This window comes from Terrapene carolina, unplaced genomic scaffold, assembly GCF_002925995.2.
Source record: "Terrapene carolina triunguis isolate 2854851 unplaced genomic scaffold, T_m_triunguis-2.0 Scaffold112, whole genome shotgun sequence".
NCBI lineage: Eukaryota > Metazoa > Chordata > Testudines > Emydidae > Terrapene > Terrapene triunguis.
The window spans coordinates 17,566,670-17,585,768 of NW_020664463.1; the positions used below are offsets into that span (position 1 = coordinate 17,566,670).

General features: G+C 41.8%; 1 protein-coding gene across 3 annotated transcripts in view; it reads left to right on the forward strand.

The window, feature by feature from the left end:
* Positions 1–19,099, forward strand: part of CCDC91 (coiled-coil domain containing 91) — a 337,470-nt gene that overhangs the window by 150,197 nt on the left and 168,174 nt on the right. The window contains exon 7 of one of the 3 annotated variants that reach the window (XM_024198662.2): positions 8,886–8,963. The exons of the other annotated variants lie outside the window; for them this stretch is intronic. Coding sequence (XP_024054430.1) covers positions 8,886–8,963 — 78 coding nt within the window. The remainder of the gene's footprint in view (positions 1–8,885; positions 8,964–19,099) is intronic. 3 annotated transcript variants of the gene reach the window in all.

The following is a 19,099-nucleotide window of genomic DNA, read 5'->3' on the forward strand; positions in this document are numbered from 1 at the left end:
TTTCTCCCAAATAAGTGCAGCCTCATACTGATTGCTGCTGCAGATTTCCAAACTTTGTCCATTCTAACATTATTACTTTTCTGAATTCCTTTCCAAATGATGATTACTGATATTCTCATGAAAGATTTTTCCATCTTCCTTTAATTTCAATTCTCTGCCTGATCACAAGAGCAGAATAGTTGGGAGACCAGGCCTCTTTCACCAGCTTAATGGCAGTATCATTCATTATTCCTTCATTTATGTAGTGCAGGATGTACTGAGTGCTCTGGATTTGTTTGTGTTGTTTGCACAGCCTAAGACCTGGGATTGTAATATTATTGATGCATTCATTTTGGTGGGCTGATCGTTGTTGTTGTTGTTGTTTGAAGGCTATTTTGAAATAAAACCTCGTTTCCCTTTTGAATTGGTATGTCTGGTCCCTTCATTGGTTTTGACAGTTGGTAACTGAATCTGCAATTCAGAAGGGCGGCCATTGGATGACATTCCCACAGGTTTCTATTTGGTCTTGTCTGCGAGGCAGTTCAGGAAGTTCCCACTTGTTCATTCAGATTCCCTTTTTTCTTCAGATATGTTCATCAGTATCCTCCTTTCACTAAAATTTTCTTCTCCTGGTCCTTCCAGCTTTTCATGCTTCTATCTTTCTTCCATATGGAGTGCAAACCTAAACAAAGACAACAGCAGCCCATTGGCTGCAAAACTCAGGAGCAGTAGTTTTCCCATACTTACTGTATATTCAAGGCATCCTACCCATAACCAGTGAGGGTACTCTATTTGCCTTTTCTGCTCTTGGGTACAATAAAAGGAGTCAGTTTGAACTAGATGAAGAGGAAAAGTTCAGCTCAGTTGGTATCCTTTCTCCCTTGCCTACACACAATTCTGCCAGCTGCAATTACAAAGAACACTGTCTGGCTGTATGACACGGGAAAAAATCTCTTCAGCACCAGTGGGTTCGAGCAGTCCAAGGAAAGGTCCAGAGGATCAGTCTCATTATAAGGAAGAAGGAAAAAAGTCACAGTTCAGATAAAAGCTTTTTAAAACGTATACATTAAATTCTATGTTCTCCTTACAGAACTCCAGAGATCCCAAATCCTCCCAGTGTGCAATTCTCCTGTGATGAGGCACAAACATCACGTTGTGCCAGATCATGAAGGGGTTGGCACTTTTAATTTAAATCCCCATCTAAAAGACAGTCTCACTTCTAACACCTGGCCGGAGGAAGAGCCCTCCAACTTCAATATTGAGGAGGGAACAGAATAGAAAGGATAGGAGGCAAACTTCTGAGGCAGCTGTACTAACTAGGCAACATACATCTCTAGAGGCTTAGTGGGAAACTGGGTTCACAGGCTTTTATGGACTTCCCTGGGAAGAGAAGGCTCAATCAAGAAACTGTTTGACTACTTGGAAGTGGTAGAGATTGTGCAGGTTTCCTTGAGGGAAGAGAATACCTAGAAATGTGGATTAGAAATTTTCCCTACATGGAACTGACCACAGCCATATATTGGTTCGATGTAAGGTACTTCTTGTTAATTGTTTTGCTTGTTTTGAGGGGAAAAGCTATTTTCTGAATATTGCAATGAAAAGGATCTTCCTTTTAGGCCTCAGCTGCAGCCAGTTGGCATTCTGTTGACATGGCAACTGCACACTTAGTCACTGAGGATCAATATCTAGTTGCTGAGCATCTCTCTCTCTCTTTTCTAGCTAGCTTGGGAAAGGTCCACCTCCAGTCTATAGGTCCTCAACTGAAAGAACACATGACTAAATGGAAAAGAACACAATTAGACGGCTCTGTAAATTTAAGTATATCCTTATGTATTCAAAAGAGTGATAACCAGTGCCACAACAAGAGAGATTAATATTCATCTGTTTGATGTTCTTTACAGTTCTTGAGAGTATGAGGGGGTCAGAACAGTGCTCAACCTAATGGCCCTGAATAAGCACATGAGAGAGCAGAAATTCAGCACTTTAGAAACACATTCTATACTTACTTGAACAGGTATAATTTCAATAGATGTCTCAGAAGCCTGCTGCACATTCTGAAAAGATACAATATTGTTTCTCAAGCTGTGGGTCAGAACCCACCCAGCCCCTCCCAGGCACTCATGAAAGGCAAGCAAGGAGGTCATAAGGTATTGAAAATTTTATTGCAATCTAAAGAAAAAAAACATTTGTGCCCCCATTGCCCACACACATTTGGCCATCAAAGTCATGATTCTGTGTCAACTTCATGAAATAAACACAAAATCTATGTAGACTTATAATTGTTACATTCTTGTATTACTTTTGTAGTAAATATAAGGGGATCACTTTTTTTTTTTTTTTTTTTTTAAACTTTGAATAAGGGGTCACTAAACTGAAAGGGCTGAGAAATGCTGAGAAAGAGCCATTGTACAATAACTTCCTACAGTTTGCTTCTGTATGTTTTAACTTTCAGTACAAAATGCCTCCTCTTCAGGCTCTCAGTGGCACCCGGCACATTTACAAAGGTTCTAGTTAGAACATCATAACAAGCCTATGCCTTCACTTATTTATGAACATCTTGGTACGGGTCTCCAGCTGTGAGAGAGCAAAAAGAGACACATGAGAGCATCCAGAAGACAGGTTTGTTTGTTAGTGACATTCCAAATCTCAGTCTTCCTTGGATCATTCCCTCCATTGAAGTAGTGATCAAATAAAGGAATGGAACAGCAAGAGTCTCATCAGAGGTTTGTCAAAACTTACAGAAATTGGTCCCCAAAGTCAGGCTGATCACACTTAAAGATCTTTCAGGAGGCAGAAAATATAAAACCACCTAAAATCCTCATATGCCTGAGATGAAACCTCAGAATTATTCTTGAGTCATTTTCAGACCCAATTTCCCTATATTTCCTTAAAATCAAATTAGTATTTCTGATACACACTGTGGATCAACATAAGTGCTATCTTCCCTATGGGCAAAGTCATACAGGGCTTCTGGCAAATTCATATGAAAGAAAAAACCCTGTATTCCATTGATCACCACATGTTTCCATTCCACCCTTCTGTCCACAACACACACAAAAACCAAACTACTTCGGCATAACTTGTTTGTTAGATGATCAGTCAAGATCTACCCTTCCAAAACTCAGAATTTCAGAAAGTGTAATTTCCTATTCCTCTGTTTTTCATCTGAAGTGGTGAGGTCAGAAAACACTAAAGAACACTGTATCCACGAGGATATTAAATTGTATTTGACAAGCCTAAAAAATAAAAGGCCTGCCACCATCAGAAGGAATTAAAGCACATTCTTACATATTTGCAGCCCATGTTGTGAGCTAAATCTAAAGTGTTGGTTGAAAAAATATGCGAGGTGGCACGCACTCACAAAGCATTACAAGCTTGACCTGCAGGGATGCCTGGATACAGCTTTTGTCTAGGAGGTACTCAGCTTTGTGGGTTCTACCTATTTTTGTCCCCATTATACTTGTATTCCTATTGTCCTTTTTTCTTCACCACTAGCATGTCCAGTGATCCATCTCTCCTTGATTTTTGTGAAAAAATTATTCATAATTTTTTTAAGTGCCGTATATACTCATTCATAAGCGGGGGTTGGCTTATAAATGGGTCTACACCAAAATTTGATGATTTTAAACTCTATGGCAGTGGTTCTCAAAGCTGGTCCGCCGCTTGTTCAGGGAAATACCCTGGCGGGCCGGGCCGGTTTGTTTACCTGCCACATCCGCAGGTTTGGCCGATCGCGGCTCCCACTGGCCGCAGTTCGCCGCTCCAGACCAATGGGGGCTGCGGGAAGGGCAGCCAGCACATCCCTTGGCCCGCGCCGCTTCCTGCAGCCCCCATTGGCCTGGAGCTGCGAACCGCGGCCAGTGGGAGCCACGATCGGCCAAACCTGCGGACACGGCAGGTAAACAAACTGGCCCGGTCCGCCAGGGGCTTTCTCTGAACAAGCGGCGGACCGGCTTTGAGAACCACTGCTCTATGGAATCATTGGATTGAATAATACATTGTTGTTGTTTTGTTTACCTGCAGCGTCTGCAGGCATGGAGCTCTTCAGCTTCTTGTGCCCGCGGCTAGCCGTTCCCAGCCAATGGGAGCTGCAGGAAGTGGCACCACTTCCTGCAGCTCCCATTGGCTGGGAACGGCAAACCGCAGCCACTGGGAGCTGAGGGGCCCCGTGCCTGTGAACGCTCCAGGTAAACAAAACGTCCAGGCCCGCTAGCGGCTTACCCTAATGTAAACCCAGGAGCCAAAGTTTGCCAACCCCTGAAATATAGGGTCGTCTTATGAAAGGGTCATACAGTTTTTGCTATTTTTATCTATCCATTTTGGGGGGTCGGCTTATAAACGAACGGGCTAATGAACGAGTATATACGGTACTCATCTGCTTAATCTGGCATTTTCATATTACTATTTATAACCTAATCTGAATGTAATAATCCCATGGGCATGAGTTACTAGTTTAGACTTAGCATGTATTGCTTAGATGTGGGTATGAACAAGTTATTTTATATTAAAACTTGAAAGATTCACTATGAAGAGAAGTTTACGGGGCACACATGGTGGTCATCCTTCTGTTTTTGCATTTTTCAGATGCCTCCATTCGAGCCGAAGAGGGGACCTGATCTTATAAACTAAAATCAAATGTTGTTCTCACAGTGAAACTAACATTTTTAATCCCATCAATCTTGGTATTGCTCACTTACATTTGAAATGATCTTTGAAAAAATATTTTCCTGTCTTGACCCTTTAACTATTTTTATTTTAAAGCTTTTTCAATTCATAACATTTTCTCTCCAATGCTGTTCTGCCAGAATTGTTACTGAAAATGATCTTTACCCGCAGTCCCCTTCTCCATATCTATGATCAAAGATATAGTGGCATGGAAATGCTTGCTTTCTGCACTTTCCCATGTTCACTTCTTACAGCTAACTTAATTTGCTAATGACTTGTGAAGTTTTGGATATTAAGCTCTGGACCATATTTTTCCCATACAGTAGATTCTATTCTTTTGTACTTAAAAAAGTTGCTAGTTCTCAGCATATCAAGTGTGGGTTTTTTTACAATGTCTGAGTTAGCATGTGGTGTCATTGATATGAGTTACATGATGTGACCTGACTTATACAACCAGATGTTAACATCACATGACTATATCTAAACATAGTAGTGTATTTGCATATTAAAATCCTCCCCTCCCCCGGCCGCAATTAAATCTTCTGCTTTGAGTCTGATATTCAAGATTGCTCCTAAAATTCTTACAGGTGATTACCTTCAAGTAACCAAATACTTTTGCTGCATATAGATCAGGAGGTATGCCAATGTAAAAAGCTGTGATTCAGACTCATTGTTTATTGAAAAATCTAGAGATGTAGCAAACAATTAAAATGTTTAAATTTCATTAAATACTGCTTTCACTTACTATAATCTGTTATCACTTGGGTACATAAAGTATCTGTATTAAATTATATTTTAATTTCCATACTTATTACAGTTCTTTAATTTGAAAAATATTTTGTTGTGTAGGATATTGTTCTGCAGTGGAAGAGGATGATGTGTGTTAGTTGGGCATTCATGATGTACTATCTAACTGATGAAATAAACATTTATTAGGCAATAAAATGTTTCATAAATTTAAAAATACATAAAATACATCCTATTCTAGGGTCTAGGGCCCAGGATTTCAAAGGTATTTATTTACCCATATGACTTCAATGGGAATTAGGTGCCTAGGCTCATTTGAAAATCGCACTTGACAACTATCTGCATTTTTAGGTACTTAAATATCTTTGAATATTAACCCAAGGTTCTTAAACAATTTCTACAATTACAATACAACTGGGAAATAAAAAATCAACAGTAGTTTTCACATCAAAAAAGTTTCTAACTAATTAAAATGAGCAAAACATCCCCATTCATCATCTTTCCAAAGATCACAACCCCACAAAAACATTCTAAGAAGGGAGATTCCAGAGTCAAGGTGGCACTGGGGAGAGTGATTGGCCAGTAGACCCTTTCTCTTAACGTATGAGGGCTTCCAATTAAATGCTTTTGCTAATAGCAACTGTGGCATATTGCACATAAGAAGATTTGGATCTCAAGTAAATATGTCTCAAAACATTTAGAACTTTATAAATTGAAACCAACTCTTCAAATTCTGCCCAGAAAGCAATAAGTAGCAGTGCAGGTCATGTAGCACAGGTTGTCGTATACTCACTGCAAGATATCCTGCTTGACGAGTGTTCTTCTGCATTGGAGGTCAGGTTTTCAAATGGATTTAAAACGTGTCTCCAGGTACAACTGTGATGATTTGGAGAATCTGCATAATTTATATTCTGTGAGATTATGAACACTGTGTGCCAGACTGCAAACTCCATTTTGAGTGTAAACCAGGTGTTTGCTTTTGCAGTCTTTTACTTCTGTGATGGATAGAAGTTCCAAAGGACAGTAGTACAGGGCTGACACTAGAAGGTTGTTAAACTTCAATGACTACCTATTCAAATTTAGCACCCTTAGACAAAGAGAGGGCTGTCACCCAGAGCTTTTCAAATCTGACCTCCAGGGGGAGGTAAGTAGGCAATGGATCATCTCATCAGGGACTGTGGTCACATGTTGAGGCTGAATAGAATCAGCTAACAGAGGGGACTGCAAGGTTATAAAAAGGGAAGAATCTCCTCTATTTGTTGTCTCTCTTCAGCCATTTTTATTAGCTGAGAGGAACTGCATATACAAATTTGGGGAGCTTTGCCTTCCTGAACACAGATTACCCCCACACACACTCCAGAGGCGTAAAACCCTAATGGGAGCCCAACTGGATCTGTGAAACAGCACATTGTAATAGCTTAATCTCAAGAGTAGACCAGTGTAGCAAGACCCACATTTGGGGGTGGGAGAGAAAGGGTTTCAACCTCCTTATCAGGCACAGATGGAAAAAAATGTGTTGATCCCGGTTACTATCTCAAAAAGCAACAGAAGATCTAACAAGATGCCCAAATGCAAACTCAGAGAGCTGACAGATGCTTTAGATACAGTGAACATTATACTGTTCCATTTATCTTCTAGTGCTTCCCCCAATTCACCAACATTTCTTTTTGTTAGAATTGTTAATGTATGAAGGGAATGCAAAAGGTGTAATATTTCTATGTGAGTAAAGTATTTGGTATGGTCTCTAAATTTTAATTGAAAATTAATTCAGATTGGCTTGGAGAACATCATGTGCTGAAAACTGGCAAAATAAGAAAAATAACAAAAAAACCCAATGTATTGAGTTGGGGAGAGGTGTGTACTAAGGGTTCAACATGGATTACAGACAGGTCTGTTTAATATTTTAATTTATGATATAGGAGTAGTAGTAAATAGCATGACAGTGAAATTTGAAAGTAATTGTGAACACTTGCCATTAGTGAGAAATAATGCAAAGTAACCCAGAGAATTCAGAACAATGTACAGAAAATAACAAAATAAGATTCAATTTAGAAAAATGCAAGCTAATGCAATAATGTGGTTTATAATACTTCAAAATGTATAATTATTTAAAGGAAGAAAATTGGGAAGCAGTAATAGTAAGATCTAGGGGTGATAGTGGACAGTAAACTAAATATGAATTCACTGAACATTATGGCACTTAAAAAAAAAATGTATTTTTGTGCCGTATAATAGTCCTTTGTGACTGGGTGCCTGGATGGGCCACATTGAGAGTGCCTTACTCAGGGCAGACTGCAAGAAATAGGGCAGACAATCCGCAAAAACTGGTGGTTTATTTTATATTTAGATTCACAAAGCCAGTAACAAAACAGCTGCTCTGTAATACCACACTGGTTACCAAGAAGTCAAACACAGTCCCCTTTAGGCATCCCATATAGTGAGAGGTTACTGAAAATCTGATTCACCAGTCCCAAAGGACTAGACACTTATCCCCAGGTCAATGAGTCTCAGATCTTACCCAATAATCACGCTGATGCCAATCCTTTTGTAACTAAAACTAAAGGTTTAATAATAAATGGAAAAAAGAGAGTTGCAAACAGTTAAAAGACATACATACATAAATATACATACAAGTGACTTCTAGTGTTCATAGTTCAGGATCACAGCAGTAATAGAATAAATAGATTCTCTGGAATCATCCCAACAAGTCAGAATTCAAAGGCAGCTTAGATGTAAAGTCTGTTAAGGTCTTTCCAAGCATTTTCCAGGTTACTCCAAATGAATGTTTGAAAGATCTCCATCTTACGACTTATACTTCCCCTGTTCAAAGTTTAAGCAGACTAGAGATGAAAGAATCAGGCCTGAAGCTTTCCTTTATAAGTCTTCTAGAAGGCTGACAAGACTCCTTACAGAAACTGTCATAGCAAGGCCTTTCCCTGAGTTAAAAAATAGGTAATAAAAATAGTCACGGGGTTTGAGGGATTAAATTGAGGTAAGTCATAAAGTTCTGATCCAGAGAGCTACTGACCACCCCAACTCCTTTTAAGGCAAAAGAGAATCAAAATTTAAAACATCTTCGTCACGCAACTACAAAGGCATTAGGGTAATAGATATAATAATAACAACAACAACAAAAAAGACAATAGGTATTCAGATATTTAAAGGGTATAAATATAAAGAATGGAGAAGTATTTAGTATGGCACAAGGAGAACTAATAGGAAGAAATGGAAAACTTAAGCTGACTATTAGGAATGACTTTTTAGCACTGAATTGAGGTGGGCAGGAAGATAGTATCTAAAGACAAGTGATAGAAACTCTGTTGCTTGAGACTTTTAAATCTAGTTTGCACAAAACATCAGAAAATATGAGGAACAATCTTGTACTAGGAAAGAGGTGTACTTGGTTGACTGGATGTTGCATCTCAATTTATGTGATTCTGTTAACCCCATGTAGTTATTGTATAATATTTGTTACATTTTTTTTTTTTAAACAGGAGAAACATAAGCTTGAGTTTGAAGACATGAGGAAAGCTGGACATGAAGCCCTGACTATTATTGTGGAAGAATTTAAGGTAAATTGCCCCATCGGGACAGTTAATTTGATATTGTTTTTAGTTTCATATTTATATTTAGATAATTAGGACCTTACCCAGTAATTCCTTATTGTAGGTGGTGCTGGTAGTATTGCCTATTATTAAGGTTACGCAACTCTTCCCATTATAAGACCCTGTTTAAGTTGCTTATAACTTTGCCAAACTTTGACCATTTGGTTGAAATTTTCCATGTCTGCCTCAGGCTGATTTATTTTTTAAACATTTCAGCCAAAATGGTTCAACCATTTCTGACCATGAGGCTAAAGAAAAATACCGTGTTTTGCCAATTGTTAAAAAAAATTCTGGAAACCCTTTTTTTTTTTTTTTTAAATAGCTCTAATGCACCTATGCTATGGAGCAGAGACTTGAAATGAGTGTGGCCTTTGTATCAGGGATGCATATGCCTTTTGCTGACTCATGAAAAATCTGCCCAAATTTGGCCAAGTTACAAGCTTTTGAAAAATTGTAGTTCTCATATGCTCAGTCGGGACTTCATTTGTAGCAGCTAAAATCTCTGAAGATTCTGCCTTCATTGACCAAGGTCGAGCTCTCCACTCCTAGTGCTGACGAGACTGCATATGTGCTATCTCCACAGAGCGACTGAGCATGATCTCTGCAGCTAGGTGAAGCTGGATTTTCCCTTTTAATGGCTACTCCCATTCAATTGCCACTCTAGGCCAGGGTGGATCCAGGCACTGGAACTAAGAGCCTCTCTCTTCTGTGTTGTCAATGACCCCTATGCTGGCTTCTAGGCAGCGTGGAGGAGGATGCGGTCTTATTCAAATGCACAGGGGACAAAAGCTGTATAAGAGGGGAGGGAAAGGAATAAATTGGAACAAGTAATCTGGTGAAGGTGGGGAAGAAACTGGGACAGGTTGGGCAAGAAGACTGTTACTTAGGGGTGGGGAGTCTGGGACTGAGAGCTGTATTGAGGGAAATGAGACGGAGGGGCTGGCAGCCAATTGGCTGAGGGTGGGGAACCCTGGGATTGGAATTAGCAAAAAGAGGGGAAACTGGCACTGGTTAGATAAAGACACTAGGACTAGCAACCAGTGTGGGGGAAAATGGAGGTGGGGAGACAGATCTGACAAGGAGCTGGGATACAGGGGGGAAAAATGGGACTGGCTGAGCAAAGGGCTTGGGACGGATGAGTGAGACTGAGGCGAAGTCTCAGTGGGGGGAGAAACTGAGTTTGGTTGAGGAGGCTGGGAAGGGAGACTAGGAATCGCTGTTGGTTGGGGGAGGGGAGAGACTGATTGGATGAGGAGCCAGGATGGGAGAATTGAGACTGGCTGGGCAAAGAGATTGAGATTGGATGTGGTGAGGGGGATAGAATGGGAATGGAGGAGAAATTGGGACTTGGACAGTGAGCCCAGTGGGGTGACACTAGGACTTGCTGGGCAAAGAAACTGTGACAAGGAACTAGGGGTGGGGAAGAGACAGGACTGGGACAATGCAGAAGGAGGTCAGGCTTGTGGGGAATGGGCAGAAGTTTTTACCCACTAGAGTACACTTCTCTCCAGAGTCTGGAGTGGAATCCAAGATTACTGAGTCACAACATTCCTCTGATGTCATCAAATATCTGTGAAACCCACTGGCAAAGTGCGTGTCTCACCGCCTCTAATGCTACTCCACATTAAGGATGACAATCTACTACTCACCATCAGTTGTTCTGTTAGCTCAAGTGCTAGAGGTGGTGAAGCTAAAGGGTCCAACTCTACCGATGAACCATGTAGATGTTACTCTGGTGCCACATGATAGAATTTGTTTTATTAGTTATTTTTTCTAAAAACCTAGAAATATCTTTATACATGTGGTATTTTAAGCTGTTGAGCAGCAAGTAATTTTATTCTAAACATTTATAATTTAGAGAAACAAAAAATGATAGTCCAAATCTTAATAATTTTCTCTCTTAATCCCAATTCAGGGATGTCACTCCCACTGTTTGTCACCTGGTTTTTTTTTGCCTGGCCTTAAGGGGACACCACAGTTAAAAACAAGTAAAATTATCACATCTATTAAGTCTTTCTTTCTTTCTTTCTTGTTGGGGAGGAGTGTTGGGCTAGTGGTTACTTCTTGATGCTATGTTGTTGCTCCTTTGTTCTTCTTGGGGTTGTCTGGTTGCTGCTGGGTTTTTTTTTGTGTTTGTTTGTAGAGATGCTGAGCAGGCCGAGCTTAGGAGACTATTGTGAGGAGAGTGTTACTGCTTGCTTGTGCAGTTCAGATAGATTTATACTTTTCTCTTTCCATAATTTCACTAAAGAAGGAAGGCATGCCTCTTTCAGGGTTTGCTAGATTCAGATATCAGCCACTGCCTTTCATTGGCTAAACACCTTTATGGAATTGTCTTGGTAGTATCTCCAGCTCATGATTATGCAGTCTCCTAACATATATGCACCAGGAGTCTAATTACTTTTATCTTTGTGGCGGGAAATTCTCAGAACATCCTTAAAGTTACTTTGAACTGTTTCTTTTATTTAGTCCATTTTCTGAAATATTCTGTCTCAAATGAGTCCAAAATCTCCTTATTTTCTCTGTAAAAGTCTTTCATCACTCAAAATAGTCTTTTTTTTTTTAAACTTAAATAATTCTTAGAGAGTTTGTAAACTTTAATAGTTCTCAAATAAGTTATTGTCCTTTGTTCTTACCTTTCCTTGGAAAAGAAACTTTTGCTTTTGAGTTTGGTTAAGGAGTTAGTTATCTGGTAATGGTTAAGCAACTCCCAATTAATATAAATATTTCTGTACACAGATGGCTTCTTACATTAGTAATCGGTTATAGCATCAAATGATCTTGCTATGTTTGTACATATAAAAGTAGTAACATGTTTTAACAGTCTTATCAAGCAATTATATGAAGGCTTGCATTTAGATACAACACATTTGCAAGTATACATTTCCAAAGAAGGTTATTCCCTCCTAAACATTTGAGGAACAACTGGGTTTTCACCTACAAGTGAAAATGAGTTAAAAGTAATTAATATCTGTTGTAAAACATTTTCCAGTCATAACTGTTCTTCCTTAACAATTGTAGAATGAAGACTTCAGAGTTCTTATTCTTATTAAAACTAATTTCTTTTATAATTCTAGAATCCTTTTGTGTGGGTTTAAACTGTGGACTTTTTTTTTTTTTTTTGCAAGGGGGAGGGGTGAAAAGAACCCCACTTTAATGACTTAATTTATAGCTCAGATAACATCCTAAGCATCACTTCTTCGAGTGATGTCCCTGTGGGTGCTCCACTCTAGCTGTCGGTGCGTCCCTGCGCCAGAGATTTCTCGCAGCAGTAGTTGGCCGGGGGAAGAGCGCGCACAGGAGTCGTCTCGTGCAGCTGTTCGCACCTCCTATAGTGCGCGCCCCCCACGACCATCCCCCCAGTTTCTTCTCAACCATCCTCTGCTGCAGACTGAGCTCTCTTTGATACTTTCTGAACAAACAAAACAAACAAACAAAAAAACCCAACAAAGTTACAAAGGAACTTCTTTTTAATCTATATTTAGTTACGTTGTTTAGTTAGTCTTAGTCTATACATAGTTACATAGTTTCCTTAGAGGTTTTTCTTTATTTAAAAAAAAAAAAAAAAAAAAAAGAAAGGGGAAAAAAAAGAAAGAAAGAAACCGACTGGCGAAGAAGAAGGAGGAGGCTTTTTCTCCCCTTAACTCCCCATTTGGGAACAGTTTCTACGGTTTACCTTTACAATTAACTCCCACCTGAGAGGCGGTAGAGGCTTAACTATAATCATGCCTGGCTCAACAGGATTTAAAAAGTGTGACTCCTGCTGTGAACTGATGCTGGTCTCTGACGGTCACACATCCTGCATTCGCTGTCTGGGAGAAACTCGTATCTCCCAGAAATGCTCACATTGCACCAACTTAACATCAAGGGCAAGATGTGACAGGGATCTCCCCTTGAAAATGCTTCTGCTGGAGAAATCCCTCCAACCTCTGCAAGAGATGTTCTCTGGGGAGTCTCAAAGACCGAGATCCCTGAGCTCTGATAAGGCCCCGACTTCCAAAACTGTCAGGAAATGAGCCTCGACCTCTCCAGCAAGGGTTTCTCAGAAAAAGAGAGCTTCCCCAGTGAGGTCGTTACCCTCAGTGCTGCACTCATCCAGAGTGAGCACTTACGAGGCACCGGGCTCCTCCGGCACCATTCCTCAGCGGACCCCTGCTGAGCCCCAATGTGCAGCACTGGAGTTGAAACATCAAGTCTCCTCCATGGTACCGATGACTCCGATGCAGAGCATGGCACAGGCAGCGGCACCGCGATCAATGCTGCCGCCACCAGTACCGACCCAAGACTTGATGCCGTCTAACAAGCCAAACCCAGCACCGGTCAGCGCTCCAACGGTCGACCGCAACCCCAAGGCGGGACCAGCACAACTCCTGCGTCCTGCTGACATAGCAGTTTCTTCGTCACCGCAGTCACCACTGCTCGGCACCGAACATTCCCCGAGCTACCTAGCATAGTACCATCCTTCATCTCCTGAACCACCCTCCATGCATAGTGGGAAGGAAGGAGACATGCAGGACACCTGCTTCTCCTCTCAACATTCATCCCTGTCACAGTTGAGACCTACATGGAATGCTGTGAAGCCGAAGCCCCATCCCTCAGAGCATTCACAGCCCTGATATGCACAGCACTGGCCTTACCACCTTACCTCATGCAATGGCCACAATGGGGTCCTTGGCCCACATACCAGAACCCCTATTCTGGTCCCCCTTCCCCAGCAACAAGAGGTTCCAGAGTACACCTATCATTACCACACAGAGAAACCTCTGACCCCCTGAGACCGAGATAGAAGAGGAAGAGATACTATCTCAGGCAGACCTGGATGATTCACCACCTGCCCCACACTCATCTTCTACACCAGACGAAGCAGTGACGCCGTCTACCCCTACGACACCAGATGACCTGGAACAGTTCCAAGAACTCTTCAAAAGAGTAGCAAACAACCAAGAAATTGCCTTACATGAGGTGCAGGAGAAACAACATAAGTTGTTAAAAATCTTACAACCGGCATCATCGACCAAGATTGCCCTCCCCATGGATGAGGCTATAACACTGCTCTACAGTCAAAATGCTTCTGAAATAAATGTAGTCAAACTTTAGTAATTCTGGGTCACTGAGAATGAAAATGATGCTTAAAATTGTTGAATGGCTCTAGTTTTCAAGATATGCTATTGGGTCAGTATATACAACCCTTGACTTGGGAATGGCGGAGGATAAGTGAGTTATAAAGGGAAGGGATCTCAATTTAAACCAGAAATGACTAAAATACATCTTTGACTGGATCTATGAATAAATCTATAACTGGGTTTGGACAGAACTTGCTTTTTAGGCAAAACAATGAATGATGCAATCTGAAGCTGGTATTGCGTCATACATGATATGAATTGCATCATGTTATTCCTAGAAGTGATGGATGATGCAATCATAACGAAGCTTACATCACTCTGCTGAACAAATTGCCCTATATCAGCTCAAGAAATCATACAGTGTCGTGCTCTCTTATTTGTCAGTGTTTGATTTTGCAAAGGGACACATTTCTGTTTAGCCAAAGTGAGCAGAGATGCCTCGTACTTGTGTGAACAGTGCAGATAACTTCTGCTATGTTTGTGGTGAAGTAACTTTTGCATCACAAAAGCGCAGTATAACCACTATGGTTAAGAAAGCCTATCACCTTTATTTTGGCTGCAAAATTGGAGATCAGGACAAGAGGTGGGCCCCACACATATGCTGCAACACTTGTGCAACAAATCTTCGCCAGTGGTTGAACAGGAAAAGGAAATCTATGCCTTTTGCAGTGCCAATGATTTGGAGAGAGCCAACAGATCAGACCAGCAATTGTTACTTCTGCATGGTGCCTCCAGTTGGGAAAGGTGTGTCAAAGAAGAAAAAGTGGACTGTGCATTATCCAAACATTCCATCAGCTATACGCCCAGAACCCCACGGAGAAGGACTGCCGGTTCCTGATGCACCAGAATCATTCTCACTTGAGTCAGACGAGGAAGAGGAAGAGGATGAAACTTCTGGTCCTGAACCATCAATGTCACAGGCCCCACATTTTCTCCCATCCTCCTCCTCTGAAGCACACCTCATAACACAAGGTGAACTGAATGACCTTGTCAGGGATTTGGAACTACCCAAGAGTAAGGCAGAGCTGTTGGGCTCCAGACTACAGCAGTGGAATCTCCTGGCAGGTGATGTTAGGGTTTCCATGTTCCGTGACCGTCAAAAGGATCTTGTCCCATTCTTCTTCATGGAAGGTGAGCTTGTAGCCTGCAACAACATCAATGGTGTGATGGCAGCCCTCAACATCGTTCACGATCCAGATGAGTGGAGACTGTTCATTGATTCATCGAAGACGAGTCTTAAAGCTGTTTTACTGCATAATGGCAATGTTTTGCCATCAATTCCAGTTGGTCATGCAGTCCATATGAAGGAAACCTAGGACAACATGAAACAACTTTTGAGGTGCATAAACTATGACCAACATCAGTGGCAGCTTTGTGGTGATTTGAAGGTTGTTGCTCTCTTGCTTGGTCTGCAGACTGGATACACAACGTTCTACTGTTTTCTCTGCGAATGGGATAGTCGTGCAAGAGATTCCCACTACATCAAGAAAGATTGGCCACTCCGACGGTCATTGGAGCCTGGGAGGAAAAGTGTTCAGCATCCACCACTTGTTGAATCAAGGAAGATTTTGTTACCACCCTTACACATCAAGCTGGGTCTGATGAAGAACTTTGTCAAGGCCATTGACAAAACACAAGCAGCTTTCAAGTACCTCCGTGGAAAATTTCCAAGGTTAAGTGAAGCTAAGATAAAGGAAGGTGTCTTTGTTGGTCCTCAGATTCGTGAACTTCTTCGAGATGATGCATTTGACCATGCACTGCGTGGCAAGGAAAAGACGGCATGGAAAGCCTTCCAGTTAGTGGCAATAAATTTTCTCGGAAACAACAAGGCAGACAACTACAGGTTGTTGGTGGAAAACCTCCTCAAGGCATACAAAAGCCTTGGTTGCAACATGTCACTAAAGATACATTTTTTGCACTCTCATCTAGATTTTTTTCCACAGAACTGCGGAGCAGTGAGCGACGAGCACGGCGAGCAATTTCACCAGGACATTGCAACAATGGAGAAACGCTATCAGGGCAAATGGAGCCCATCAATGCTTGCAGACTATTGCTGGACAGTGACAAGAGATGCTCCATTTAATGAATACAAGAGACAAGCCAAGAAGCGCCGAGTAGACACTGAATAGGACTAAACTATGTACATAATAGTTTTTTGCCTTTTGTTTCATAATAAATTTTATTTATATAACCCTTTTGCTGATTTTTAAAGTGTTACATAAACAGGACAGGTGAAATATTATCATGTAAAGCAACCATAAACAGATGAAAAGACCTAGGTTTACAATTTATGATTAAAACTCTACTATCTACACAATATACATAGACATAAAATGTCAAAACTTAAATATCTTAGAAACAGTAGCCAATCAGTTGTTTTAATTGTCATATTTGAATTCAGCACATCAAAATATATAATAAATACCACATTTTATCTCTGAAGCAGACGACTTCTCAAAAATTGTAGACCAGTGTAATAGAGCCTGCAGAGGTAATATGGCAAACACCATCATCGGCACCACCCACCAACAAAAGGGCTGATAGGAAATACTTTATTCCAGCCAAAGGCATAGAATTTTTGTTTTCACACCCTCAAGCCTGCTCTCTGGTAGTAGAGGCTGCTAATCAGCGCAGTAAACAGCCTCATTTCCACTCCTCACTGCAAGATATAAAGAACACAAGAGACTGGACCTCTTTGGGCGGAAAGTTTACTCGTCAGCCACCCTTCTGCTTAGAGTTGCCAACTATTCTGCTCTACTAGCAAATTACGACTACTCTAACTATAGTAAAATACGAGAGCTCGTGGAGGACCTCCCCGAGCATAAATGTCCTCAACTCACTGCCATTATCAACAAGGGTCAGTTAATAGCCCGCACAGCGCTGCAAGCCTCAATGGATGTAGCGGACACAGCTGCCGAATAACTGCAACAGCTGTGGAACCAGTATTACATCAGTACCAAGGGAGGTGGTTTTATTCCAAATATTTCCTGACAGAGAAGAAAGGAGAGGGATGGAAACCAATCTTAGATCTCCGAAAACTCAACAGGTTCGTACGCAACCACAGGTTCAAAATGGTCACTCTGGCCACAATAATCCCAGCGCTAGATGCGGGGGATTGGTTTGCAGCCCTCGACCTCCAAGAGGCATACTTCCATATTACAATACATCCTGCCTGCAGACCGTTCCTGAGGTTCACAGTAGGACCCAATCACTACCAATACAGGGTCCTTCCCTTCGGACTGTCCACTGCTCCCCCCGTATTCTCAAAAACGCTCGCGGTAGTAGCAGCACATTTACGATGCAATGGAGTCATAATCTTCCACTATTTGGACGATTGCCTTCTCCAGTGTGCCAACTGACAAGAAACGGCAGGCATGCTGAAGACCACAATAGACCTGTTTCACCAACTAGGTCTACAGATAAACGAAAAGAAATCCACCCTGGAACCAACCCAGCTATTGGAGTTTATCGGAGCCGACCTAGACTCCATACAAGCCAAGGCAATATTGCCAAACCACAGATTTACTACATTGACCAATCTTATTTCCACGGTGACCATTATCCCACAAACTTCAATGAGGACATATGGCAGCTACGACTTTCGTAGTAAAGTCTGTCAGACTCCATATGTGCTGCTGCAGCACTGGTTGAGCACGGTCTGTGCACCCAGCAAACACGCTCTCAACAGACGTGTGACACTACCACCAAGGATTATCCTCTCCCTATAATGGTGGATGCAGCCAGGACATGTATGCTCCGGGATTCCCTTTCAACAAGACCCCCCCATCAGTGACTATTACAACAGATGTCTCCCTGACAGGTTGGGGCGCCCACTTGAGTCACCACAATGTACAAGGCAAGTGGTTTGCTATGGAAATCCGACTACATATCAATCTCCTGGAACTCCGCACGGTACATAATGCATGCCAACATTTCCTCCCACTCATACGAGAAACCTCAATCTCTATTCTCACCGACAATGTGGCATGCATGTTTTACATCAATCGCCAAGGAGGAGCCAGGTCTCACTCGCTATGCGTAGAAGCCATGAATTTATGGAACTTCTGCATCCGCAACAATATAAACATCATAGCATCATACCTACCAGGGTGCCAAAACACTACAGCCGATAACCTCAGCAGGCACTTCTCACAGGAACACGAGTGGGAAATCAATGACAGTGTTCTCAACACAATTTTCCAAAAATGAGGTGACCCAGTAGTCGACCTTTTCACCTCAGTGACAAATCACAAATGTCCACTATTTTTCAGGGCAAGCCTGGCACCAGGATCATTAGGGGATGCCTTCCTCATCCCGTGGAACATCACTCATGTACGCCTTCCCGCCAATACTACTGATCCCACGGGTCATCCGCAAGATACAACTTGACAGAGCATACATCATTCTCATTGTTCCCACATGCCCCAGACAGACTTGGTTTCCGTACCTCTCACGTCTAGCAGTCTGTGCCCCACAACCACTGCCTTTCCCGACGGACCTCCTGTCCCAGAACAAGGGCCTGACGCTCCATCCAGACCCAGCAAAACTCCATCTCAAAGCGTGGCTCCTCTCTGGTTCCAACATGGGGAATTGAATTGTTCAGAGAAAGTAAAACAGGTATTACTAAATAGCCGTTGCCTCACCACTAGAAATACTTACCACCACAAGTGGAGAAGATTCTCCCTTTGGTGTCAGCAAAAACAGCTGGACGCGACCATGGCGCCTCTATCTATGATCCTAGACTACCTACTAGAACTGAAGGAAATGGGGTTAGCCATAAGTTTTATTAAAGTACACCTCGCTGCCATGACGGCCCTCCGCGAACAGATAGAAGAGGCTTCAATATTCACTCACCTGATTACACGGCGCTTTCTAGCAGGTATACAGAACATGTACCCAGAAGTACGCCAACCTGCACCACCATGGGATCTCAATCTTGTGCTCAAATGTCTCACAAGACCACCCTTTGAGCCTCTAGCA